At 37.4% G+C, this 26257-nt stretch overlaps 2 protein-coding genes across 5 annotated transcripts in view; one reads left to right on the forward strand and one right to left on the reverse strand.

Moving 5' to 3' along the window:
- The first annotated feature begins 2 nt into the window (after positions 1 to 2).
- On the forward strand, positions 3 to 17422 carry LOC310719792 (uncharacterized protein). Of its 3 annotated transcripts, none has more exons than XM_083529890.1 (12): positions 3 to 325; positions 1540 to 1620; positions 1759 to 1940; positions 2064 to 3179; positions 4597 to 4758; positions 5422 to 5673; positions 6270 to 6358; positions 6853 to 6959; positions 9703 to 9846; positions 12669 to 12800; positions 12970 to 13239; positions 14425 to 17422. In XM_083529890.1, exons 3-12 carry the CDS (start codon positions 1792 to 1794, stop codon positions 14617 to 14619), a joined length of 2616 nt encoding a protein of 871 aa, XP_083386016.1. In that variant the 5' UTR covers positions 3 to 325; positions 1540 to 1620; positions 1759 to 1791; the 3' UTR covers positions 14620 to 17422. The 3 variants fall into 3 exon arrangements, with proteins under 3 accessions (XP_083386016.1, XP_083386015.1, XP_083386017.1); XM_083529889.1 differs by having other exon boundaries at positions 4 to 325; positions 1713 to 1940; XM_083529891.1 differs by having other exon boundaries at positions 4 to 325; positions 1713 to 1940; positions 6273 to 6358.
- A 72-nt stretch (positions 17423 to 17494) lies between these two features.
- Positions 17495 to 26257, reverse strand: part of ankha (ANKH inorganic pyrophosphate transport regulator a) — a 25179-nt gene continuing 16416 nt past the window's right edge. For both annotated transcript variants that reach the window (XM_083529970.1, XM_083529971.1), the window contains exons 9-12: positions 25673 to 25802; positions 22605 to 22728; positions 20385 to 20484; positions 17495 to 20257 (exon numbers count right to left, since the gene is read on the reverse strand). In XM_083529970.1, coding sequence (XP_083386096.1) covers positions 20120 to 20257; positions 20385 to 20484; positions 22605 to 22728; positions 25673 to 25802 — 492 coding nt within the window. In that variant the 3' untranslated portion in view covers positions 17495 to 20119. The remainder of the gene's footprint in view (positions 20258 to 20384; positions 20485 to 22604; positions 22729 to 25672; positions 25803 to 26257) is intronic.

Raw genomic sequence — 26257 nt, forward strand, 5'->3', positions numbered from 1 at the left:
TACTCTGAGGATTTGGGATGCGGCCCAAGTCTAAAGTCTTCAAGTCTTCCAATTGCGCAAGACCTTTTATTTAAACGCTTCCTATGTTTGGGAATCACGTTTCCACCCCTCACTCCATTTATAGCCCGAATGCACTGGGCTAATATTGTTTAATGCAACCTGCTTGTGTTTCTTTTCGCCATTTATTTTCTTTGTAAATATCTGAGAAGTACTCGAGTGGGCGTGGCTCAAAGCCAAAGGGAAACTACGTTGTAAAAGCTAAACTTCCTGGTTGCCGAAAATGCTGGCGTCTTAACAAATGTCAAGACCAGGCTAAAGTGGTTAGGTAGGTAAAAATATCTTTATATATTATTTTTTTACGATACGATTTTGTACATAAATATACAAAGCAGGAGTAGGTTTATTCAGCCCTAGCAATGTAAGGTTTAGCGCGCGTGTGTGTGTGCGCGCGCGCGCGTTGTCGTAAATCAGCCGCACTTGTTGCACTTGGTTTAATGAAATGTCATATAAAAGGGATATGGTGAAATAATTGTTTAATTGAAGAATGAACAGTTGTTTCATTGTTCAGGGCGATGGCTGTGTTTGGCACAGGGTGGTACGTTCATATCACTGAGGCTTGGCTTTATTCAGTTGGTTCACGTCAATGTGTTTAATGGAGTGAGGCGAAGTGAAATCAGACCAGGCGTGTGTTCGAGAAGCTGACAGCAAAATCAACTCCTACATGCAATGCACGTTGTGTGTGAGGAAAAGAGCTTTGCAATCAATGCATATAGAATATGAACGCGTAATAAAGGAATGTGTACTGTAGCAGGTCCCATTTGGAAAAAGGTGAGACCATGCTGGATGAGTGATTGTGCTGGAAGTCAGACTCCAGCTCAGGTTGGTAAAGTGGAAAAGCACAGCAGAGAGCTCCAGAGACGCATATTAGCTTACATATTAGACATAGCGTGAATGCCACAGTGAAAGTACAAACCCTACTGACCCAATTCTGGAGTGCTCTAGTTGCTTACTGCTTCCATGTCTACACTGAGCTGTGATTTATCTGGTCAAGATCCTGTTATTTTATTTTGTTGTTGTTTTCTTTTTGTCTGCATACTTTAGGCTTGTGATCTGAAAATGTTCAATTCCTTCTTGCACAAGTAAAAACCTGTACTACAAAATAATTGAGTGTTCTTTGTCTGTAGATAACCCATGTTACTTGTTCGTTCTTTCCATTTGATTAAATTTTTTTCTAGGCCACGATCACAGTGGATCCAGAACCTGCACTGGAAACAATGCATGAGGCAGGAATACACCCTGGATAGAAGGACAATCCATCCACACACACAGCCACTCATTTATTCACACCCAAAGACAATTAATTCTAGCCAGTCCATGTAAACACATGCTTGTGGAAGTTGGTGGAGACCAGAGAACCTGGGAATCATCCATATGCATACACACTATAGACCTGAACTTACGCTCAGTATCCCTTAACAGATTCTATATATTGTTTATAAGAATATATATCTTTTTTTTTTTTTTCTTTTTTTTTAACAGCTTTGAATGTAGGACTTTGTGTCTGGACCACTTGAAGCTTGGCTGATGACCAACAGTCACCAAATATATGTGGTATAACAGGTAAATACTGAATCTACTTCGGTATTAAAGAACACTTAACACTGTATTGTGGGGTCTACAGTCAGATCTGTTTGTGTTTGGATATTCCTTAGTCAGGACATTAACAGAGAAAAAGTAGAAGATTAAAGCCCATTTCAGATGATTGGGTGAGAGCATTCGTAAAACATTACCATGGGGAACAGCGGGTGCTGCCCAGCATCAAACCCGTGTGACCACACAGTGGACGAAACGCAGGGACTACTGAACTCGCCCGATTCAAAGGTTTTAGCCAAACCGCTGACGACTGAAGGCATCAGCCATGCAGTGGAGGTCGAGGAGAGGTACTGTGAGGCGCTCAATAAAACCTCTGACATGATGTGTAAAAAAAAAAAGAATTAGTAATAAATGGATTGCATGATGATTTATTTATAATTTATTACTTGGGTTTTGTTTGTTTTTGACAGTAAAAAGGAAGAAGGTTGCATAATGCAAGAACAAGATGTAGTCAGCACGCAACCGACAGCAGCTCCCAAGTCACCTGAGGGGCCTGTACAGAGTTCTTATAATTCTGTAATCCAGATACTCCACACTGATGTCTCCCTTGCTGCACAAACTAGCCAAAGTGCCTCACCTGTGTCAATAGTGTCAAAGGAACTAGTAGATGCATCTGCTACAGCCCCAGAAACAAAAAATGAGGATGAGACTACAGAAGAGACCCAGACCTCTGCTACTGAAGTCACTGATGCATTGCTAGTTAAAGCACCTACAGAGTTGGCTACAGCTAATGTGAAAGAGGAAACAGATGCTCACATATCTGATTCACTGGAAAAAGAGCACACAGCATGCAAGCCTAAGTTGATGGTACAGGATGCGCTGGAAGAAGGTCCAGCTGATGATGTTATACAAGTGAACGCACAGGAGGAGGTTGATGAAGAAGACACCGAGAAGAAACTGTCTGAAGCTGATAAAAATGAGGATTATGTGGAGAAAGGAGCTGGCAATGTAGAGACGGGGAAGGAGGAGCTCAAAACACCAGTAGAAGTTTTACCTGCTATGGATACCCCTCAGCCCATAGAGCCAGTTTCGAATAACTCAGCAATAGATGAACTTGAAGTAAAAGGACTCGTAGCTGAAATGGACATGGCAGAGAACACTGTAGATACCACGCTGCCAGAAAACGCCAATGAAGAAACTCCAGTAATTGTATCAGAGCCCTCATGTGAAGAAAAGGCAGGATTAGCCATTGAAAAACCTGTTGCTGATGATGTGCAAAAAAACTACGAAGATCATGCTGTTTTCGGCATGTCTGAAATGAAGGAAGACGATTTACCTGCTGAAACTCAGGAAACTTTAGTGCAGGAGTCTTCTCCAACAATGAACATAATTGAGGAATCCACTGTGAATTATATAGAAAATGGCCAAGTGGAAGACTTGGCTGATGTTGCTTTGAAGGATGAGAACGCAGCTGAGCTGAATGCAGAAGAACCTCAATTGACTGAGTTCTTAGTGAAGCCACCTGAGGAACCTTCACATATTGAAAATCAGGAGATAGTGTCTGAACCCTCTGCTGACAGTAAAAGGTGAGCATATGCTATAACATTGCTTGTTACTGGTTTATCAGTCTTGCTGCTCTTTTTGTTCTTAGAACATGTCTCTGTATCTATCAGGCAAATGAAGGTGTCTGGACAATACTATGCATCAGTAGCCCACATTCACCTGTAGTTAAACTCACCTCAAATTATTGGCTCGAGTGTTTTTTTTTTTTTGACTGTTCAGCATATCAAATCAGTGCAGAAGCAGAGAACCAACACAGACAATTAAATGGTTGAGCAGATTACACTCCAATCCAGTATGAAATATTGTCTAGATCAGTTTTAGTGTGGCGTTTTCATATACATTTTTTTGATTCCTCCACATTTTATGCCCAAAAGTTAAAAAAGAAAAAGAGCAAAACATCAGCTTCCTATGAAAGTAAGTCACAGGTCATGGTGTGTTTAATGCATACCAATATTTGCATCTAGGTCTGGTTTACAAGACCTTATATCAGATGTCGGTATCAAAAGCTGCCTATTGCTCTGATATCAATATACTCGTTTACAAAAAAAGGTTGACACATTCACAGCTATGTTGCTGTTATATGTAGACTGATTTGGTGGACTATATATTAAACTGCACAGTCGTACCTCACAGTATGTGGTAAAGGTTTTTATTTTGGGGTAAATAGAACGCAAATACTTTTGTGAACTTCTACCCTGGAAAGTTATTTCCTTACACACAGCTTAAGTTTTTAAATAGATTGTAATGTAAATAGGTATTTCTCAATGCCATACAATTTGGTGTGCAGAATCACAAAGCCATAGATCAATATACAAGAAGTTATTATTATTGCATTAATCTTATTATATTTTACTCTAATTATGCAGTGTATATGATATTTTGTTCTTAAAAGTATGGGTTTATTAAGCTCACTCATGTCAACTCTGTGTGTGTGTGTGTGTGTGTGTGTGTGTGTGTGTGTGTGTGTGTGTGTGTGTGTGTGTGTGTGTGTGTGTGTGTGTGTGTGTGTGTGTGTGTTATGGCAGTTTATTTGAAAATGGAATATGCTGGACAGTTTTTTATTTCCTTTATTTTTGTATTCCTTACATACATTTAGGCAACAGATAATTTATCAGTATATTTGCTCAATGACTATTCCTATTTAACTTTAATCACCTTAAAATCACTTTAAAAACCTTAAATCTGTGTGTCTTGTTTCATTTTTGTCTGAGGATCAATGCATCCATGTATTGAGGTTTCAATTCTTCTGTAACAAATTGGAAGTATATACATTTTTTCTGTAAAGTTCTAATTAGGATGCTGTCACATAAATATTAAATATACTTGGATATAAAAAATTCCCTGTGCGGATGGAGACTTTTATGTATAGAACATATCTTTCTAGCCTCAGCACACACTTAATGAGATGACGTCCAATCAAATCTTGTCTCTGCTCTTCAGTGCCAGCATTGCAGAAGTGCTGGAGAAGCCAGAGTCAGACACTGCAGAAATCCAGATGACAATCCCTGAGTACGAAAAGGAAGGAAACGTTGGAGAGGCTCTTCAGAATGGTTTGCCCACGTACACTCCTGTAGAGAAGCCAGAATCTATAGAGAAGCCTGAGTAAGTGCTTTCTGTTGTTTACACTCCTCACCACTAGGTGGAATTAAAGGACCAGAATAGTTTTCTAAATTTGATTTGACCTTAAGATAGGGGGTTAACAATAGCAACACCACCAGGTTTTTACTTTGGGATGCAAGGTGAAATTGTAGATTTAAGGTAACTATTTAAATCCACTTAGTGACAGATGGGAAATAATTTTGTGGTCTGAACAAGAACACGTTTTTAATAAAAGTCTAACTTCCAATTTTATATTGGATCTGTTATATTTTAAACATTTTAAACAAGTACACATGAGCTGTATTTCCAGTGCTCATGGCTTGAGTAGGTCTGTTATAATTTATGAGTATTCTATTAACTAAGTGAGAACGTGTGTTTATTTATAGCGACACACAAACTACACTGTGCCATTTTATAAGCTATTCATTAGCAGGTGCATGTTTCTAAATGTGCACATAGTATTTTATTTATTTATTAGTCATAGCGCTGGCATCTGTGCAGTAGGTATAATATTGTGGTGTTGTGATGTGCACCCTCAAGAGGCCAAAAGGAGAACTTACTTTGGGACCAAACAGCCAACAGTTAAAAATTAAGTTTCATGTATACTTTCATTTAATGAATTTGTGTCACTTGCTTACAATACTACCCATTTTGTCTCATTTGTAGCGAACAAGTCAATGAAAATGAACTCGAGAGCGAGTCCACTGCACCGAGCGAGACATTGTCATTTGATCATGACCTTATCTCTCAGCCAAGTGAGAATGATGAGAGAACAGCAGGAGAAGAAAAAGAGGATGCTGAAAGCAACCAGGCCCAAAAAGGAGAAATTGTATTCAGCAGTGGTCATGACATGAAAGTTGCACTAATACCTGTGTGTGACTTAGAACACATTGCAGAGAAAGAGCCGGAGCATGAGGAGTAAGTGTCACAGGCATTCTAAGCTTCATTCATTTTTGTAGAACAGAGAGGAGAAAGAAGTAAAGGTATGATTAAATTAACTTTGGACAACTCTGTAGCTGTTTTTTTTTCATTTTCCTTAACAGATATTTCAGCTTTAGAACTTTACAATCCCTGGGCTATCCATCTACATAGATTATTCTGTGTAAGGGGCCAGTTTAAAAAACGTTGTGTTAAATGCAGTCAGTTTGTTTAAAGATGTCTAAAAGTCAGCTTTTAATCATGTTGTTGGATAGTGATGTGGAGTTTTATCACGGTGCGTCTGTTACATGCAGTTCTAAACTTGTACAGTTTTTCATGTTATGGCTTTGCAAACACACATAAGCCTGCCCAAGTCAGTTTAATCAGATATAATACGAGACAATATAGTTTAGATTAACACTGATGCTTTTGTGTCACAAATGGAATTTTCTCCTTTCAGCTTAAAGGCAAAATGTTTATTTCGGTTGTGAAATCTTTATACTAGTTTTCAAAATGATAAATAGTTCAAGATGTAAACATTTCACCATGGGTTGCCACTTATTTCTTTTCTTTTCTTTTTTTCTTCTTTTTTTAAGCAGCATTGAAGACCTCTATCAGGCAGACAATGAGATTGAACAAGAGCAGACCAAAGAAAAGAAATCGATGCCACTCCTGGAGTTTACAAGTATTTAATCGTTTTTAATGCATCAACTGTTTTCCTTATGTGTTATAAAACACATCAGCGCCTTTAAATATTATATTTACAGCATGAAATCTTCATAAATTTGGTCTCATTTCAGATCATGCCTTCTGGCATTTCTTCCAAACTTTTATAGGCTTATTTTTTTTTTCCACACTGTACATAAATGTTTTTGAAGTTTTCGGAACAGCAAAAAAAAAAAGTGTATGTTCATGATTCTTATTGCACGCCTGCCATTTTAATTCAATTCTTTGTATTTAAGCACGTGAGCTGTAATGTGCATTTGAGTCAGTAGCCTGCTCATTTAACATTTTCAGGAAAAAAAACAGGAAATTTGTTTATCTGCATTAGAAATTATAACCATAAAATGTATTTCTACCAAAATGTAATAATCTTTTACACATCTCAAAGCATTCAGTGTTTGAGTGATTTACAGGTAATTTTGCACAGTCACATTGATGTGTTATTTCTTCTTTCAGTTCCTGGAGTGGAGGAGAAGTGCAGTTTAGCTGCCCCTGTTGACATTTTGGCCTACAGTGAGAGAGAGTGGAAGGGGAACACGGCCAAGAGCAATGTCATCAGAAAGGTGAGTTCCAGTTTCAAAAGAATTGCAGAAGTGCAGCTTTTGTACTACAGTAACAGGATTATAATGGCTGTTAGAATATCAACAAACAGTATAATCTAATTCCATAGAATGCATTTATTTAAGTATAATTTGAGGCTTTTCAAAGTTTATGATTTAAGCAACACTTTGTGGGACTCTTGTCCCCTACTATAATTTTAACTGGAATGGCCAAACAAATTAAAAAATGTGCCCAGCTAAACACTGATTTTGAAAAACTTACTTCAATGTGCCAGGTGGAAAGAGAAAAACGGCTTCATCATTCAGGTAACTAGTGTAGATCAATACATTAAAAATAGAATGTGCATGTGTCTCAAAGTAATCAATAAAATAGGTTCAACATTTTGCTGGTTTTAAACAGTATATATCTATACAGTAATGCTTTGGTTTCATTGGGAGTGACGAGGATGGACAGGTTTAGAAATGAGTTTATTAGAGGGACGGCCCATGTGGGACGTTTTGGGGACAAAGTAAGAGAGGCACGATTGAGATGGTTTGGACATGTGCGGAGGAGGGACATGGGGTATATCGGTAAAAGAATGCTGAGAATGGAACCGCCAGGAAGGAGGAAAAGAGGAAGACCAAGTAGGAGGTATATGGATGTGGTGAGGGAAGACATGCAGGTAGTTGGTTTGAAAGAGGCAGATGTAGAGGACAGATTAGTATGGAGACGGATGATCCGCTGTGGTGACCCCTGATGGGAGCAGCCGAAAGAAGTAGAGGATAGGTCTGTCAGGCCTGCCTCTGTATAGTGTTCTTTTCGAGTCAAGGCCACTCTGTGCAGCTGGGGACGGTTTCTCATCAACGCCCTGTGGTTCCATGAAATTACAGAGTAAGAACGGGAGCTTTGAGGATGGACTTGGACTGTAGTTAATGTCAACAGTCTGCTACATTGACTCAGGACTACAGTTTGCTTCTGATCACCATCACTGGACCCGGCAACATCATTTATCTGTAATAAATGGACATTAGGTGCAACCTAGATGAGGATGGGTTCCCTCTTGAGTCTGATTTCTCTCAAGTTTTCTTCCTTATGCCATCTCGGGGAATTTTTTCTTGCCACAGTCGCCACCGGCTTGCTCATCAGGGACAAACTTAAAAAAAAATATGATGGTATTTATAAGTGTATCACCACATTATCTGTGTAAAGCTGCATTGAGACAATGTCTATTGTTAAAAGCGCTATACAAATAAAAATTGATCGTATAAACAATTGTTTGGCCACCCGCTTAACAGCTAAAGCTTGGCGAAAACAGGCAACAGGACATTAGTCCCAAACACACCAGAATGGCTGAAAAGAACAGAATCAAGGTATTATAGTGGCCCAGTCAGATCAGACTTAACTGAACTTGACAGACTTAACCTCAACTTAAATGAAATGCTGCAGCAGCACCTTTAAAGTGCTGTGAATAAATAAATACTTGCAAACTTTAATGAACTGGGAAAACTTTTGTAAAGAAGAGTGAGCCAAAATTCTTCCAGGTTAATGTGAGTTAATAGTCATACAGAATAAGAGTCATTTCTTTTAAAGGTGGTCCTCCATGCTATTGAATCATAAGGTGTACTTATATATTCACAGATGGTTTCTTCATTTCTGTGTGATTTTTGTGTGAAAAAAAAAATCATAATTATAATTATGACAGTATAATATGTCTTGTGTTGTTCATCTGAGGGTTGTATTTACAGTCTGTCCTGATAAGAACCAGATGATTTTGATAACGTCCTGATATTTAAAACCATAGAATTCAAAGCGGGTGTTCTTTAATTTTCACACATCTGTATGTGTAAACTTTTTGCTTCTGCAAATGCACCTATTGCTTGCACAGCTAAACATAGGAAATGCTGCCACCTCGTTGATAAAAATTACTTGCATCATGAAGGGAGGGTGGTCTGGGGAGATGCCTCACTTGTGCTGTCACAGAACCATGTTTTATTATAGTTTAATATTAAAGTTTGATAACGCTATGGGATATTCTGACTGCTTTATTACTAAACAGGTTCATCATTAAGGCAGAATGTCACACGTACATGGGCATGCTTGAGTTAGAATGAGGAGAGGCCCAGTTTGTTGCAGCACAGATGTCCTAGACACTCGAGCCACAAAATCATAGGAAATGTCCATAGGTTTCATTTTGTATTATTTTTATTTATTTATTTAATTTTTAATTTATTTTTTAGAGACGCATGATATTAGCAGCTTTCCTAAATGTCTCTGCCTTATGACTGTATAAGTGCCTGCCACACATCCAAAGCAAACAGCAGGGGAACAGTTGAATAGGAAGTTAGGCTTTTTCTGATTCAAAACACTTGGGGATAACAGGTCAGTTAGTGACTAATTTTGTAAAATTCAGGTCCCGGAGAGAATGTTGGCACTGCAATGGTTATAATCTTTTCTGCCTCAGTTACTTATTGTTTAAAGATGTGCCGTGGACCCCAGTCAGTGGGCCTAGGTTTGTCAGACTATGTAAAGTGGGCTCTTTTGCTCATGATACATGTTGAAAATCTGTATCTCCTGAAATTGTTTTTTCTATGGTAAAGATAGATGATTTTGTTTTTTTGGTCAAAATAGTCTTTAGCTTCCAGCTGTTGAATTATCAACAACTTAGAAAGGCATGTTCGAAAGAGTGAAATCAAATGAATTATTGAAATTACAGATTTAAAAAAATATATATATTTGTTAAAACGTTTTATTTGTCTCATTTTGCAGGGCTACTCTGAAATATCTTGTAGTTTTAATGGGCTGAGGAGAGTAAGGGGAGATAACTACTGCTCTCTGAGAGCTACACTCTATCAGGTGTTGACCACTACAACACAAACACCAGCCTGGCTACAGGAGGAGGATTTCACATCGGTAAGAGCTCAAAAATTCAGTCCACAGCCTTAGTTCTTAATATTCTTAGACCAGTGAGATATAATCAGGCCAGTCATGCCAAAATTTAAAGTCAGTGGAAAGGAAAAAAAAACACCAGTCCAGATGTTAAACAGATTAGTGCTGAGTGATAAAGTGCTAAATGCAAGTGATTCAAATCAGAATTAAGATGTAAGACTGTTTCGTTTTAACCTGGGATTTTGATGAGATTCGCATAATGATGCATATGTATAAAGGAATTAGATTATTACATAAAACCATATTAAGTAATAGGAACGTGTTATCAAGTGTGCATATGGTGTTTAATTGCAAATATTACAGCATTGCAGATGGAATTATTGCCACCCTGAATGTGCAAAAATATAAATTGCATAAGACATCCAATCATTCGTGAGCAATAATTAATAGTAAATAAAAAACACACGGCAGTGGTGTATAGATTTCTTTTTGCATTTTTAAGCTTAAGCTGCATTTTTCAAACATATACTTTTGAATCTTACAAGGTTGGGAGCACTTATGCAGGACTTTGCTGGATTTTCTGATCTGCCAAAATATGTTGATTTGGGTTTGCATTTGGTTTGTTTGGGTCATTCTTTTGTTGAAATATTCAACTTTAACATCCTGGGAGAGGCAACCAGATTTAATCACAAAATTCAGTACTAAAATGTTTTCTGAAAAGAGTGCTTTAGCCCAATAGGAATCTACGACAAATTTTTCATTAGGATTTGGTATTGCTCCTTTAATCTTTCACCAGCGAGTTAGATCTAACCACAACTCACAATTAGAAAGGGATTAAAAAGGGGTTCTTTTAGCTTGCTGTTTTTAAATATGTGATGATTTTAAAATGTGTAGATTTAAAAAATGTACTAAACTGTACAGTTCTGTTTGGGCAGCTCCTTGACTTTTCTCATCATCCTCAACACTGCATGTGTCAGAATTCTCACTGTTTACGGGCAAACTACTCCGTGCCATCAGAGAGGCAAAGAACAGAACAGCTGTTTATTTTAAGAACAGCTAGCGGATGTCTTCACCGACATCTTCAACATCTCCCTGAGCAGCACCGTTGTTCCTTTGTGCCTCAAGACAACGACAATCGTTTCCGTGCCGAAGAAGTCTACAGTCTCCTGCCTTAATGACTATCGTCCTGTCACACACACACCCATCATAATGTAGTGCCTCGAGAGGCTTGTCATTCGGCACATCAAGACCCAGCTACCACCCTCACTGGACCCCATGCAGTTTGTGTATCGTCCAAACCGGTGCACGGACGATGCCATCTCCACGACCCTTCATCTCGCCCTCACCCACCTGGGCAATTAGGACACTTGCGTACGAATGCTGTTTATAGACTTCAGTTCAGCATTCAACACAATCATCCCTCAGCACCTGAATAGCTCCCTCTGCAACTGGATCCTGGACCTCCTGTCTAGAAAACCTCAGTCAGTCCGGGTCAAGAACAGCATTTCCAGCGCCACCACACTGAGCACTGGAGTCCCTTAGCCACTGCTGTTCACTCTGCTGACTCACGACTGTGTAGCAATGCACAGCTTGAATCACATCAAGTTCGCCAATGACACGACCGTGGTGGGTCTCATCAGCAAAAACGACGTGTCGGCATACAGAGAGAAGGTGAAACAATTAACAGCCTGGTGTAGAGCCAACAACCCATCTCTGAGCATTGACAAAACCAAAGAGATGGTTGTTAACTTCAGGAGAGCACAGAGCAGCCATTCTCCACTGATCATCGATAGATCCTTCATGGAGATAGTCAAGAGCACCAAATTTCTTGGAGGATAACTTCACCTGGTCACTCAACACCAGCTCCATCACCAAGAAAGGCCAGCACTTCTTGAGAAGGCTGAGGAAAGCCCATCTCTCTCACAATTTACCCTCCTGCCATCAGGGAAGTGGTTCTAAAGCATTCAGGCTTCAGATCCAGACTGTGCAACAGTTTTTTTCCCTCAAGCCATCAGGTTCCTCAACACATGGAACTGAACTGTACATAACTCACATACACACTCATACAGTTCAGTAACACACGGTTGTGTAAAACTTGAACTCAACACACACACATTACTCATCTCAATCCATTCACCACCCATGGTATAATAATCATATTATACTGTTTACATGCGAGGTTCCCTGGTGGTCTAGTGGTTAGGATGCGGCGCTCTCACCGCTGCGGCCCGGGTTTGATCCGCGGTCAGGAAACCAACCCCAGCCACTCTTAGTGCCGGTCCCAAGCTGGGGAGGGTTGTGTTAGGAAGGGCATCCAGCATAAAAACATGTGCCAAATCAAACATGCGTATCATGAATACGGATGATCCGATGTGGCGACCAAATGGGAGAAGCCCGAAAGAAAGTATACTGTTTACATGCTGTTTTGCACAACGTTGTGTTCATGTTTACAAATACACTCTATATATTTATAATTCTCTCTTTTGCACATTGTATTCTATAACATTATACTGTAGGTTTACTGCTCGGCGCTGTTTTGTGTATCTCACACTGTCTTGTGTTGTCTGCACTGTCTTTTGTCTTGCACTGTTTGCACTCAGTTGCACACGATGCACTTTCTGTGGCGAGAACACTTACTTTAGTCCTCCGCCCTGTGTTCTGTATGTAGCTCTATGTTGTTTAATGTAGCACCAGGGTTCTGGAGGAACGTTGTGTCATTTCACTGCGTACTGCGTCAGCGAAATTACAATAAAAGCTTCTTTCTTCTTGACTTGACTCTTTTACCTGACTCTGATATTTTGCTTGTTGTCAAATACTAATTTACTTTTGTTTAATTTATATTGAAGTTGCCGGAGAAAATCGAGGCTCAGAAGCAATTGGTGGGCATGTGGGTGTTCCCTCCTCAGTGTGCGAAAGCAGAAGAGAAGGAAGATCCTGTGGAGAAACTTAAACACTATCTGGAGCTTCTGCAGATAAGAGTAAAGCACTTAACACTACACTGTTTTCTTACTTAAACTTTTCTTGTGTGTGAAAAACAAAATCCTTTTGAATGCAGCTGCAGATTTTATTGCAAGCTTGATGCTATATGACCTATATTGATATCCATCATATATAATAATTTCTGATTGTGTGTGTGTGTGCTTCCAGTGGAAGGCAGCAGCAGAGTTAGAGAGCCCAGAGGAGAAGCAGAGCATGTGTGATCAAGTATTTCAAGGTGGAGAGGAAGAATACGCTCTTCTGGAGGTGCTGAAGTTTCTCATGCTGGTCAAGGCAGTGGAATTTCATAGCAAAATGCAGGAGCAACAGGAAGTGCCTATATTCTGTTGGCTACTGTTCGCCCGTGACACTTCTGAAAACCCCAAAACGTTCTTCAGCAATCATCTGAGCCAAGTTGGCTTCAGTGGGGGCCTGGAACAGGTAACCCAATTTGACCTTATACACAGTACATTAACACACACAGTTTTATCAACAGAGGAAACTGAAGTGTAGCAGAATCCTGAAATAACACTATAATACGTTAAAACACAGTAAGCATGAATACAGGTGAACAAACTGCATGTTTCATCTGAAATAGACATGTTTAACTAGGAATTCATTGTATTAATATTATTACTTTTGATAAAGCAGAGACAAGACCGGGCTTCAAATTGTTTAAAATACGTAACGGATATAAAAAAAAAAAATTGACATGCCCCTAATAGTTTTTTTAGTTTCAGACTTTTGGGTTTTCAGGGATTTGTGATGTAAAAATATAAAAAGAACAAGATATGGACTAAAACAACTTATAGACAAAAGTATCATGGACATCTGACTTTTGCAGCCATATGTGGTTCTTCTCTAAACTGTTACCACAAAGTTGGAGGTATACAGTTCTACAGGATGTCTTTAATGCAGTAGCATCGCATTGTCTACAAGTAAGCTCCATAAAGATATGGTTTCCATGGGTTGGAGGGGAAGATCTTGAGTGGCCTGCTATAGCGCTCTGACCTCAATCCTGTTAAATACCTTTGAGATCAGTCTGAACACTGACTGCACCCCAGGCCTCCTGACCTGAAATCAGTACCTGACTTTACTAACACCCTTGTGGCTGAATGAACAGAAATCTCCCCCACAACCCTCCAAAATCATTACTATAACAGCAAATGGGGACTACATGTGGAATGGGATGTTTAGAAAGCACACACAAATCTTGTGGTCAAGGGTACACAAACTTTTGTCAATATTGTGTTTATATTATTTTATTAGTGATATGAATTAATATTAAGGCTGCCAGTTTGAAATGTAATGACTTAATGATGCGCCAGTTACATAAAAGCAAGTCTTTTCTCTCATAAAGTTCTGTTTTAGACAAATGTGAGAAGAAAAAAATCTTAAAATGATGGACATGTTGTAGAAAAATAAAGATCCTCTTCACTGTGAAACATTTTAAGCACTTTTGTGTTATTTGGTTTATACATTTAGTGTAATTTAACTGAATTATCCTGACACATTGCAGTATTCATGAGGTCATGAACAGACTGAAACCTGTGTAATTTCCTGATGTGGCATGTGCACGAAATACAGAAGGTTTGTAAAACATAATTGTTCTTTCCACTGTTGCAGGTGGAGATGTTTCTGCTCGGTTATGCCTTACAGCACACCATTCAAGCCTTCCGCCTCTACAAGGCTGACACGGAGGAATTTGTGACGCACTACCCTGACGACCACAAACAAGACTGGCCATGCGTGTGTGTCATCACGGAGGATGACCGCCATTATAATGTCCCCGTTAGGAAGCCGACATATTACAGAGCGTAACATTGTTGCGCTCCGACTTCAGCTGATGTCAGGAAGGAAATTGAGAGTGAAACTAAGACCTCACCGTGCTCTGCCTTCTCCTAATTATTATTAAAAGTAATTATTAATGAAATGGCAGAAATCCTGTTCATAACCAGAGTTAAAGTAAAGGATTTTAATTAGTACAAAAGAAGATTATGTCTAAAATCTGCTTGTGTTTGGCTGAAGTTGTTGGCAATTTGGCTAAAGCTTACAACATTAACAGAAGCACTCAGGTTTTTTGTGCAATTTGTTGACGTTCTTGTTTTTGTAGTAGTTTTTATTTCATACAGTCGAACGAAGTCACGCATGATGGTTACACAAATAACATACCTGTGTTTACTATGAACTTTTAAAACTTTTTACAGTTGCAAGTTTCCAAGAATGAACATCGACATTGACACAAGCCAAATTTATAGAATTTTCTCTCAAACATACAAATTCAGCTGCATAGAACATCATGTTTAATAGAGAGCCTGCAGTGGTGGACAGTAACAAGTGAACGTAATTCGTTACTGTACTGAAGTAGCTCTTTCACTTATCTGTACTTTAATGATTTCCATTTAGAGACACTTTTACTTCACTACATTTCAAAGTCAAATATCGTAACTTTTTACTCGACTACATTGTGCGAAATCAGTCGTTCCTTTTTATTTACAAGTGGGTAACAACGTACCTCGTCAAGCACCCAGCAAGCCACCAATCAGGGTGGAGGGCGCACTCTGTTTTGAACTTATTTTGATTGCCGCTTGCTGTTACAGTTCAGCATCAGTTCAATAGCAAGCAGAACATTTTATGATGGAAGAAACTACTGATTCTAACTTGCCACAACATCTGTGGCCTTATTTGCATGATTTAGCTTTTTAAGTAGTTGCTAAGAAGTTTTTGGGCTTATGTTAAGTTTAATAGATATCAATCAGTGTTTGACTACTGGATATCATTCTATTAATTGATTGGTGTGCTAAGAGTAACAGAATCTTTTCACATTAACTGGGTTGATTAAGCAACAGTCTTGTGACAAAAATGATAATAGGACATAATAGCCATAATAAATCATAGTACTTTGGATATTTAAGTACATTTGAAGGCAAATATCTTTGTACTTTTGCTCAAGTGAAAGTTTAAAGGGAGCACTTTTACTGAAGTAATGTTTTACCTACTGTATCTCTACTTCACAACTCAAGTACATGGATTGTCTACTTCGTCCACCACTGAAACCCTTGATCAAAACTTTATATTTCAGTATTAGGCCAAAATAATTAACCTTTTTTTTTTTTTTTTTTTTTTTTTTTTGCCAGTATAACAATGACAGATGTCAAGATAGAGATCAAATATGTACTTACAGGCTGATGACACATTAAAAGAAAAACTGGTTCACTGTTGTGCAGTAAGGGACAGTTTGTGTCCATTTGGTTGACTCCAATTGTCTTCTCAGTGCAAGGCATCACTGGATTAAAACATCATTCTCACTAATTACATTTGATCTCCAATGAAAGAATTTTATCCTGGTGGGGGTGGTCTCTTTCAGCATGACACACATCAACAAAGCACAAGGGCTCACAAGGGTGTACACCTGAACACCTATGAGAGATTTGGGTCCACTCTCCACTCCCATCATCAATTAAGCCAGAATCATTTACAAGTGTCGTGTTCATCTCTCCAGTACAGAGCCAGAAATTAGTATGCAAATACCTTAACACATTTTAATTTCAATTTGTTAACCGTCTGATTAATAATGCATGTGTCTTTGTTAGAAATCAGAATTGCTACATAATAGAACTGAACTTAAACCTATGGAGTGTGAAGCCTTTTATAGGAAAACTGTCAAAACTTTGTTATATTTATAAGGAGTAGTCTGTTGTTTTAAATAGTTGCCTTGCATGGACTACTCCAGATGTTCCTCTCAGACAAGTTTAGCAGTCATTCCTCTTTTTTTTTCCTATTATGGCTCTCAAAACATTTGAACTGTGTAATCAAAGGCTCAGGAGCACCTTAATTTATTTTTCTCTGGCTCCAGAATGCCTCAAGTTGGAATAGGAAACATGGATTTGATTGCTGGATTGAAAGTTACCACCTCACCTATTAATTTAGCATATCACGTTATAGAAACGTGATTCTCTCTACTTATTTTTTTACTTAAAATACAAAGGTGTGGAATGTGTTACATAGCTGTTTAGAGAACTACTGAACCCCCGACTGCTGTTGTCACTACTTGATACTTGTATTTGCTTTCTTAAATCATGAAATAATTTTGTTGAGCTCGTCTCAAACTGCTGCCAAAATGTTTAGTATTACTACTGTGTAATGTAAAGCTAATTTAATGTAAATATGAAGTGAAAGTTTAAAATGGTGCTGTGGAACATGTTCGTCTTACACACAGACCCATTTTTTTGTAGTCCACGTTGTTTACCATCAGGCACGTTTTCTGCTTTGGGTTGATAAATTCTTTATTTATGGTTAGTTTCATTAGACTGGTTCGTTATTGTGCAGAAAATAGACAAACTGTTGTATCCGTGTTTTTTTGTTTTTTTTTGTTATGTTAGACTAGCTTGTTTTATTTGTGGAAATACAAATAGATATTTTATGAAAAATGTTTACATTAAGTTAATATATGAAATATTAAATGAACAGACCTTTAAGGCGGATTTCTGTTTTGTTTTTTTTGTTTTTTTATTTGACAAACAGCAAGGTGACTTGCAAGAAAAGTTAGCAGGTAACTTTGTTATTAACAGAACTTGTTCATATGGATGATGCAAAATAAACATGCAGCTACTAATTGGTCCCACTTGTTGCTGGAACAGTGTGTAATTGTGTGAATGATACAAATATGACCACAACATTTTTTTAAACATTTTAATCAATGCTAATATAGATATTGATATGTACATAAATACAGCAAACGAGTTTACGTGCTAAAGTACGAGCCACAACCTCTGAGTGTTTGTTCAGAAATAACTGGCATCACTGTTTAACTGTAGCTTGTTGAATGCATGACATGTTCCCTTTAAAGCTAAAGATGCTAGTTAAAGAGATTATGTATCGATGACAGTTAAATAAAAAACAAAATGAAGTGTATCTACAATTTTAAATATTATATTGACCACATACCTACAGTATCTAACAAAAATAAGCAGTATGCACTGAATAATTAAACACTAGAGAATTTCAGTACAGTTTTTCCAACACAGGGTTCGAGGCCTGACCCTGGGAGTTCTAGTTCAGCTCAGTAAGACACATATTACAAAAGGCTGAGAATATATCGTGGCAGAAAAAACAAAAAAATCATTGTAATGAAAGTAAACCTTCAGCCATGTTATTCACTTTGAAAATATCAGTCATTTCTACTGGTGGGTCAATAGAAAACTCTTCCCTTTTATCTGTTCATAAAACCTCATTAAATCAGATATAACTTTTGTTAGCTAAAACAAATTCTTTAAGGCTGCCTCAAACCTGCAGAGAGGCATGAGATCCAGTCAAAATCTATATAACACCTGTGGTGGGCTATGAGAGTTGATGTAGTTTTAAAGGTTAAGGGTGGCCATGTTTGATTGTCGGTTCAATATTGTTGAAAGCATTGACTTTTGTTTTTACGTAATATTTATAGAGGTGTGGTGGTGTAACAAGAAGCATTGCTGCCTCAAAGCTCCAGAGTTTCTGGTTTGATCATGAGCTCGCATTATTGTGGAAATGTATACGCTCCCATCATGTCTATGTGGGTTTCCTTCCAAAAAAAAAACAAAAAAAAAAACTGTTTTAACTGTTTACATTATTATTCAGCTGGATATTTGTGTCTACAGAGTGTCTGAGAGTGTATTTATTTCTTACTGATATTACAGTGTTTCCAGGATTGCCTCTAAATGCAGGATAAAGCGGTTACTGAGGAGGAATCAAAATTATTGTATATATTTGGAGATTTAGGAAAACCTGGAAAATTCTGTTTGCCAAGCATTTTCACTGGATATATGTAATGTATTTGTGATAGATAAAAAAAATAAAAATTAAATACACTACCTAATAGAAAATGTAAGCTTATTAGCATATGTAGGGCTAACACACACTTTACAGTATTCTTTACAGTATCCCTGCAAAGTATATTTTGGACTTTCTGTCAAGAATTCCAACATATTTGGAATTCTTGACATTCCGGACCATGGAATTAATTTGCTGTGTTACTCTGGAAGTCCTGAGCACAGAATACATGATCCAAATTATATTGTAAAGAGTGTAAAGTTTGTAGTGAGCTAAATAAAATCAAACTAATTCATGAACAGAAATCACAAAAGTAACATTTCCATGTTTGACAGTTTGCAATCATCATCATCAATTTCTTAATCCAATCATTCATAATAATGGGCTTACAGAATTGTAGTGTAGTTTAAGAACAATGCCTTTTAATTATATTAAAACAGCAAAGCTGAATCATGTGCAGCTTTAAAAAAAAAAAAAATTACAAATAAATCCTTGATGAAAATAAAGTCCTTCTATTCATTTAGTTTCTGAAATGTACACTTTTACAATGTACATGTCGATTGTAGCTTGGACTATTGCTTTTCATGGGACATTTACTGAACTGTAGCTTTTATTAGGGCTTTATGGGGATTTTTATAATTCATACAAAATCTCAATAAGCATTGTTGAGAAACTACAAAGAAGTGTAAGCACTGTTATGAAAGACCGATCAAAAACGGGTTGTAGAGTTTTAATTTTTGTTGATTAAAATTAAAAGTGATTAAAACTAAAAATCAGTTTGAACTGTTCTGCATTGTTTAATATATAGATTTCTGTTTAAGCTGATGTTAGAAAGCATTTTTACCACAATCTTTTTTTTGTTGAAAAAAATACACAAATAAATAATCCATGCAACCTCCCATTAACCATACAACACTAAATAGAACATGTTTAGCTAAAAATATAAAATAAACAGACAATTATATGAATTTCTTTGTGCATGTCCCTGAATAGCTAAAAAAAAAAAAATCTTTCATAAAAATGTTCAGATATTTCTATAATATATCAAAAGTCTTTTGTGCGTTTACAGACTGTGCAGATATTGTGCATTTTAAGGCCCACACTGTAACAGACATGTTTCACTGTGTCAAAGTTCAGTAACTGTGCTTTTGTGCCAGATTGTCTCCCTCTGAGCAATTACATGTACTTAAATGTTTTTGACAAGTTGGCATGAAGCAAAGAGCAAATACATCTTCCAGCCGCTCCCATTATCAGGACTGCTGAAATGCAATCATTGAGTTGTTAGCTGCTGGGCAGGGAGTCTCTGAAGGACTTCAGTGCAAAAAGGTTCTTTCAGTTGCAGAAAGTGCTGTAGCAGATACAGGTTGAGCGATCGGAGTAGAAACGCCCAACTAACAGGTCGCCGTCCTGTTACTGGTTTCAAGAGTAGGGGTTGTTTTTTCTTTTTCTTTTAGTTAACAGTCATAATCAGCAAATTCTCCTTAGCTTTCTCTATCCATGTGTTCCTCAGAATTTACTCTTTCTGTCCCTCCTCCTGTTCCTCGTCCTCATTTACCTCTTGGATGGCCTCTAACTCAGTCGTGGATGTGACGGCACTCATCGGGGCAGAGTCGCCCCCCTGCGTGCCTAGCTCTGTGCCTGAATTCTTCCTCTAGAGGGAAAGTGTTTTATGATTGATAATGAAGGAATAAAAGAAATGAGCATAATTCTATAATGCAAAAAAAACCTAAAAAAAATGCTCTAATGACGAAGTTATTACATGTGTAACAGTCTCTCACCTGTTGGCGATACACGTAGCATGCACCGACTGCCACCATCGTGGCTTCTCCAAGGAAGCCGGCAAGTAGTGAGCCCACGCCTAATGAAGCACCATGCACCCTGTACAGCAAAACACAGAGCATAAAACCCTGAGCATTCTGCGCTTCAGTTTAGGGCTGCTGTTATCAATTATTTTATTAATCGAGTATTCTAAAGATTATTCATCGATTAATTAAATAATCAGTTAAGATGGACTTTTTCTTTTTTAAAGAGCAATAATAAATGAGAGAGAAAATAAAACAGGCTTGTTAAAAGGAATTCATAATTGACAAAGTAATTTGTTTTACTTTTTAGTAAAGAATTAAATTTTTATTGCTAAAATTTCATACAAGAGTATCGGTGATTGTATTTATTGCCAGTATTAAAAACATGCTCCACTACCTGCTCTACACGGCCACTGTGGAGGGATTTTTATAAGGCACTGTACAGTGGTACCTCGACATACGAGTTTAATTTGTTCCGTAACCTTGCTCGTATGTCAAATTGCTCGTATTTCAAAGCAAATTTCCCCATTGAAATTAATTGTAATCCCATTAATCCGTTCCAGCCCCTAAAAAGCCACACAGTTGTTTTTTGTTACGTGTTTTTGAATAAGAAAAATGTATCTATAAATGACAAATATTGTATGAAAACATAATAAAAGAGAATGTAAAGATATAATAAGGTTTTATTCAGTGTATTTTCCTTGGAGATGAGACGACTTGAGCTAACGAAAACACTGGTGGGGTGTGTGTGTGTGTGTGTGTGTGTGTGTGTGTGTGTGTGTGAGAGAGAGAGAGTGTGTGTGCGGGGGGGGGGGATTGTTAGAGGCGATAAGCGGAGGCGGAGGGAAAACTAGTTTTTTTACTATCACTCCTGCACACTACGTATCCCTAAACTTTAAAATTTTTACTTTTTCTTCTTTGCTTATCTTAATTTTCGTCACAATTTTCACTTTCTGGCTTCAATTCGCCATCTAGCAGCAGTGTCTCAAAAAACTCGTATGTTAGGGCACTCGTATGTCGAGGTACCACTGTATTTGTATTTTGATGTAATATCGCTATTAAATGCACTAAAATGGTTTAGTTTTCACCGATACTCTTGTATGCAATTTCAGCAATAAAAATGTACTTTTTGGGACTTTAGGACTTTTTTTTTTTTTTAAACGCACTGTATACAAATAAACATATAAACATCTATTTCCAAATACTTTAAAAACTTTAACCACCTTATACGGTGTTTTCTTTGTTTTAGTTTGAAATGATCCCAAACTATGGAATCTTTCTGCCATTTTCTTTGGCCTGAATCATCATCTCGCCCCTCACTGTTTTCTCCCTGTTTCTCAATTTTTCATTCTACAGCGTCTTCTGTGTTACCTGTCCAGCACAGTTCAGAGTTTAGCGGTTATAATGGTCCATGGGAAACACAGTGCTCCGTGTTTAGTTAAATTAACTAAACGATCCCTACATCCCTACTTCAGACTCACATCAGCAAATAACCTGAATTAACTAAATCACAAACGTGATTGTGACTATGTAAGAATACCGAAATGTGAAAAACAGAAATGTGCAGACAACTGGGTGGTCTACAGACATGCAACGTGGACAACTAAGAAGACCTTACTGCATTACCGTCTTTATAGTGTAGTGTACATTGACTACTTTGTAACCTAACTTTGTATTTGTAGCTGTTATGGCCAAACACTGATTCATAATTTTCAATATTGTACACAGGGTCAAGATCCACAGTTCTACCGTGGGCCCTTACCAACAGTGAAAGTGGTCTGTGACTTTGCAATGCAAAATTTGACTAAACGGACAAAAATAGTTAATTTCATTAATTAATTTATACACAAGCCTTAAACTGGAAATTCTGCATTACCTGCGTCTGTGCAGTGCCAACTGTCTTACTATGAATGGAAATGTACCTGTTTGTTTGTTTTTTTTTACTATGGTTACAGTTGCTTATAGGCAGCACATTCATTCAACAGTATAAAAGCACACCTGACCAATCAGAATCAAATATTCAGTCTAGAATGATGTATTCTTAAAATTCACATACCTCACGCTTACATAAGAAATGAAACATAATGAGGGGTGTTATTGCTGTTTAGGAAAGTAACATCTTCATCTTAAATTGCATTCTACTGAATAGGAGGAAGAACAATTGCTGACATGATAATAAATATGGATTATTCTCACCCTATATATGGAAGCACTATGAGACTAGTGATGAGTACGACTATCCTCAACACTGAGCTAGGGGCTAGCACAAACGTCTTCTTCAGAGTCATCAACCAGCCTGTCAGATGAGCTCGAATTGTCACTGGAACACACAAAGGTCACATCGAAATATTATAATTCTGTAAACATGAATAGAAACCAAGGCGTAATGACAGTAATTGGACAAAAGAGAGTAAACAATAGCATATTTTTTAATATGGTCAGGTAGTGTACTATATGTAAAGACTTTGTTTTATCTCCAGTAAGTGTCAATCAGCAAAATATATACACGTTTTAATCAGTCTATAAGCTGAGTCTCTGTAAAACTTGTTTCATTATTAGAGTATCTACTGACTATATTTTTTAACAGAAGGTCATAAATTCGTCATAATTCTCGAGCATCCAAAAAATGGATATGTTTATAGGCAGGTGCCACGTTAACTGGAGCAAGCACACAACGACATACACTATATTGGCAAAGGTTTGTGGACACCTGGTCATAATTATGGTATGTGTTTTTTTAGCATTACATTCCATTTAATCCAATTTTCTCTTATAATTCCCTCCGATCTTCTGGGAAGATGTTCCACCAGATTTTGGTGTGTGCTTGTAGACATTTGTGATCATCAGCCAAAAGGGTGTTAGTAAAGTCTGGTACTATTGTAGGTGAGGAGGCCTGGGATGCAGACAGTATTCCAATTCATCCCAAAGGTGTTCAGCAGGGTGGAGATCAGAGTAAACCATGTAAACCATATCTTCATGCTCATTTTGTGCACAGGGGCTTTGCCACGCTGGAACAGGTTTGGGTTTCCAAGTTCAAGTGAACGCAAAATTGTATTATAGCGCATCCAAAGAAGTCCTATACAATTGTGAGCCTCCTGCTTTGTGGTAACAGTTTGGAGAAGAACCTCATATAGTGGAGAAGAACCACATATGGCAGAAAAGGTCAGGTGTTACAATACTTTTGTACATATAGTCTACTTATAGTCAAAAATATTATTTATATTATGCTAATTCTAACAAATAGGATATTACACATCATATTCTACCCAATCCCCCCCCCCCAAAAAAAAAATAAAATAAAAATAAATAAAAAAATAAAAAAATAAATAAATAAATAAATAAATAAATAAATAAATTCAGCTTTTAGATTAAGAGTTTACTGTCCAATTAAGTTAGCCATTGAGTGAGCACAATGACCCGGTACTAAGTTTAATTTTAATGATCTGTACTTTAATTCTGTTTTGAAAGTACTTACATTTGCAAAATTAATTAAAAGCCATTTTAGCTTTGGTATGTCGAGGAATGAGGAGTAGCAGGATGATAGCAATGTTCGGTTTTCATACCGATTTCGAACGTTTAAAAAAGTAAAGAGTCTCAATGTAAACAGATATTGTCAGAAACAATCACGTAAAGAGAAATATCAGAGACAAATTTATGAACTCTACACACATAGAATTTACAATATATGGTGTCTTTTTAAGCGGAGTAAATAAATAAATAAACAAAAACAAACAGTGGCTTTGTTATGTCAGAAGGCATTGATTCGGCTTTGCATGGAGCACCGGCGGCAACACAAGCAGCATTGTTTACACCCTCGGCTGCATAGTTTATGGACATCTGGAGGATTAAAGTGACATTCAGTAGACAGCACAAATTGAAATCTAACAAAGTATTTTTTTCTGTTGTGTGGATCATGTACAGCATTTCATGATTGTTAAATGGATTTGGACATGAAATCTGGAACAGAAAAATTTCTAATCTAAGTTTGTCTACTAGTTTGTCTACTTTTTTCAGTTTGTGATTGTTGTGCAGCAGCTTACAAATTCATATTTAACTGACATTAAATTTAACTACACTTTATTCAACTGCCGTTTCAACTTGACGTGTGTATGTTTTTTTTAAGCCTATAAGCAAGACTAGTGCTTAGGCTATGGCTAATTTTACTTTACCCTCCACAAGCACTGCTTCTCCTTAATCTTAATCAAGTGACCCAAAGCAGACCCATCTCCTGTCCGTTTAACACACAGTTTAGGTAGCAAGCGATTTTAATAATGAGTCGCAATCCCAGCCAATATTAGCTAATTACCCAAAGCTTGCTTTTAGTAATGTATGGTGCTCATTTAATCCTTCTGTGTGTAAATATCTGCAGGAGAATGAGAGCTTTTTCTGAGTTGTATGAATTGTATGCAACAGCCCTGGGAATTTAGTGATCTTGGCCCATGAGAAATCCATAACAAATACTTTATACATTAAAGCATTTGTAAGGATTTCTGCCAAGGGAAACAGGAGTCTAATGCTGTAGATAGATGGGTAGATGGATGGACAGAAAAACTGCTAGACAGAAAAAAAGAAATTGGGATACAACTAAAGATTAAGGTTGCTGTTGTTTATAGAGAGATAAAGTGGGTGGAAAAAATAAACGTTGGCAACAAAGAAAAGTGGTTATATAATGTCATTCTGTTAAATAATTAATTGAGAAAAAAATCTTAAAAACAGGGAAAAACCATTTTCTATAATGTTCAGATTTTGTAGTGAAGTTTGAAAATAGGCTTGATAAGTTGATTTAAGATTACATTTTATTTGAGAACTAATCTGATCCAATAAAACAATATTTATGGAATTTAAAATTCAAATACAGATTACCTACAGAGTAGATATTAGATTAGATACAGAGTAAAGATTTAAAGTTTTTAAAGTTGTTTTCATTATCACACTTTTTAGTTTGAGTTAGATTTTTTTATTTGAATTTTGTAAATATGAGTTATTGAGAGAATTGAATTGAGGTGTTGGGGCCACTACCACATATTATTTGTACCAGCCCACCCTAATATAAATACAATTTTACCTGTAGGATAATATGGTAGCAACTGTTTATAAGCACATTATTTTAGTATAGGGGTTTAAACTGAGGGGAATTTCCTTTACATTTAAAAGTTTACCCTTTCCTGCCAATCCTACCCAAATATTCATACCAAGCATGATATCAGCATTTCATAACGACTTCATGGATCTAAGAAGTGAATGATTTGGACATGGGATCCAACCTGGAACAGGGAAGAAGGAGAATATCCGAAGAGGAACTGTGCAGAGTTGAGCGAAATTTCCATCCACCCCAATGACATTCACCAGGATCAGCTCCGAAACACCAGGGGTCCAGAACACTATAAAGCATAGCTAAATGGAAAATACAGTCGTATTAATGTATCATCCTTACACAGCATTACACATGGCTTCAAAGAACCAATCATACACAACATTTAACACTGACCAATCTCATCCTGCCAGTCATGCTCTGTAGTGTGTGCCGTCGCAGTCAATGGATGTTTTTCTCATCTGTGGTGTTTTGAATGTGCTGCTGAAACCAGCATGCTTTGTCATTGTTCATGCAGGGACATGCAGCCAGAAGCCACCCTGGCATGAGCAGCACTTCTAATGCTGTGCTAACTCTTTTTCCTGGCGGGTATGTCTGGCACAGAGTGCCAAGAACAAGCTTCAATCACTTGTTTACAATGAAGAAGCCTGCGCGTTCTCCCAGGCTCTTACTTTAATACACACCTTTCAGAAAAAAAGCACAACCCTCCCAAACCCTCACACACCACAAAACATCCTGTTATTGAACTGAAAGAGCT

Source organism: Silurus aristotelis (genome assembly GCF_946808225.1).
Source record: "Silurus aristotelis genome assembly, chromosome: 25".
NCBI classification, from domain to species: domain Eukaryota; kingdom Metazoa; phylum Chordata; class Actinopteri; order Siluriformes; family Siluridae; genus Silurus; species Silurus aristotelis.